The sequence below is a fragment of the Silene latifolia genome, chromosome 5, assembly GCF_048544455.1.
Source record: "Silene latifolia isolate original U9 population chromosome 5, ASM4854445v1, whole genome shotgun sequence".
NCBI classification, from domain to species: domain Eukaryota; kingdom Viridiplantae; phylum Streptophyta; class Magnoliopsida; order Caryophyllales; family Caryophyllaceae; genus Silene; species Silene latifolia.
The window spans coordinates 3,649,187-3,650,630 of record NC_133530.1 but is presented as its reverse complement, the minus strand read 5'-3'; the positions used below and the strand labels follow the sequence as shown (position 1 = coordinate 3,650,630).

Below are 1,444 nucleotides of genomic sequence, written 5' to 3'. Positions count from 1 at the left end.
GACCGACCAATTAAATCCGAATTGAACCAAAACTGAACCGAATTCAATAATAACAAATGATACCCAAGCCTGAATATTTCCAAACTGATAACAACTGAACTAAAACCAACTTTTAAAATATGTTACTATTTATCATTTCACAAACATAAATTACATTAGTTAGTTCATAATTAAGAGTTAAGACGGTCTTAAATTAAATCAATTAGGGATTCATCTCATTCTCCAATATTTTGTCTTTAGCAATCAATCACAGAGACACCTTATCTTAATAACATGGACGTGCAACTTATCTACTCACCTAGATAGTAAACATGTCATTATCATTCTTACATGTGCAACAATTTCTTCCCATGTCTCCCAAAACAAGGGGCTCCCTTTATTTTTGTACATTGTTTTCTTGCTTAAACCACAAGCAAACATTTTAGGGTAATCGTACCTCTATATATATCGCTCGACTCGATCACTAAATCATAAGCATATCATAAAATCTCACTAACGTACCAAAAATCAATCTTACAAAATTAATCATCAAAAAACGATAATAATCCGAATAATTTGAAAATATATAGGTGAAATTAAAAGATGGGTGTAACAAAAGGGAAATGGGCATGGATAATAATGTCAACAGTAGAAGGATTAAAAGATCAAGGATTTGCGAGATGGAATTATACAATTAAGCATGTTCATCAACATGCTAAGAATAATTTAAGGTCGTATTCTCAAGCTAATAAGCTTTCCGGGTCATCTTCTTCGTCTTTGATTTCGAATAAGTTGAAGGATGATAAGTTGAAGCAATCCGAAGAGTCTCTTAGGACTGTCATGTATTTGAGCTGCTGGGGTCCCAATTAGAGATGATATAATATAGTCACAAAATGTTTTGGAGTCGACTGTATGAATTATCGTATGAAACCGTTAACACGGATCTACGTTGGCTGTAATATGTAGATATATGTATACTTCCTAAGTGGAGTGCTCTTAATAATTATGATATACGTACGAGTACTTGTTTATGTTCAACTTTTTTGTATTCCAAGTGTAAGCAAATATAATCCAGAATTTCCATGAGTTTGTTAAATTTGGACCGTCTGGTAATAACAAAAAGATCTATATTTGTTTCAACCCAAATTATTTAAATTTTTTATAAGACTAACTTAGAAACAATAAGGTAATATGCAAACATTTAAGATTATGAAATTTATGAAAAATAGTTTCATAATTGCCTAAATTGGTTGGAATGAGCTATATCGTTCGTCATCAGTCATCACTTATCATCACCTACTCTTTCAGATCACAAATTCTCATTTAAGATGGAAGTATCCGTCTTAAGTTTAAGATAGATCAAATCCCCTATTTACTAAATGAATAGGCGAAACTTCAACTTTTCCCGCCTAAAAATATTTCCTAGAATAGTGCTTGGTATTTTTAGCATATATTATATGTGTTG

The 1,444-nt window shown here is 31.4% G+C and overlaps 1 protein-coding gene across 1 annotated transcript; it reads left to right on the top strand.

Annotated features, from left to right (window-relative positions):
* Window positions 1–462: 462 nt before the first annotated feature.
* Window positions 463–1,119, top strand: LOC141655808 (uncharacterized). Its single transcript, XM_074462852.1, has one exon. The coding sequence runs from the start codon at window positions 583–585 to the stop codon at window positions 847–849; it is 267 nt and encodes an 88-aa protein (XP_074318953.1). The 5' UTR covers window positions 463–582; the 3' UTR covers window positions 850–1,119.
* Window positions 1,120–1,444: the final 325 nt, after the last annotated feature.

Coding starts and splice junctions, on each gene's coding strand:
- LOC141655808 (XM_074462852.1), top strand. CDS start 583: ATGGGTGTAACAAAAGGGAAATGGGCATGGATAATAATGTCAACAGTA.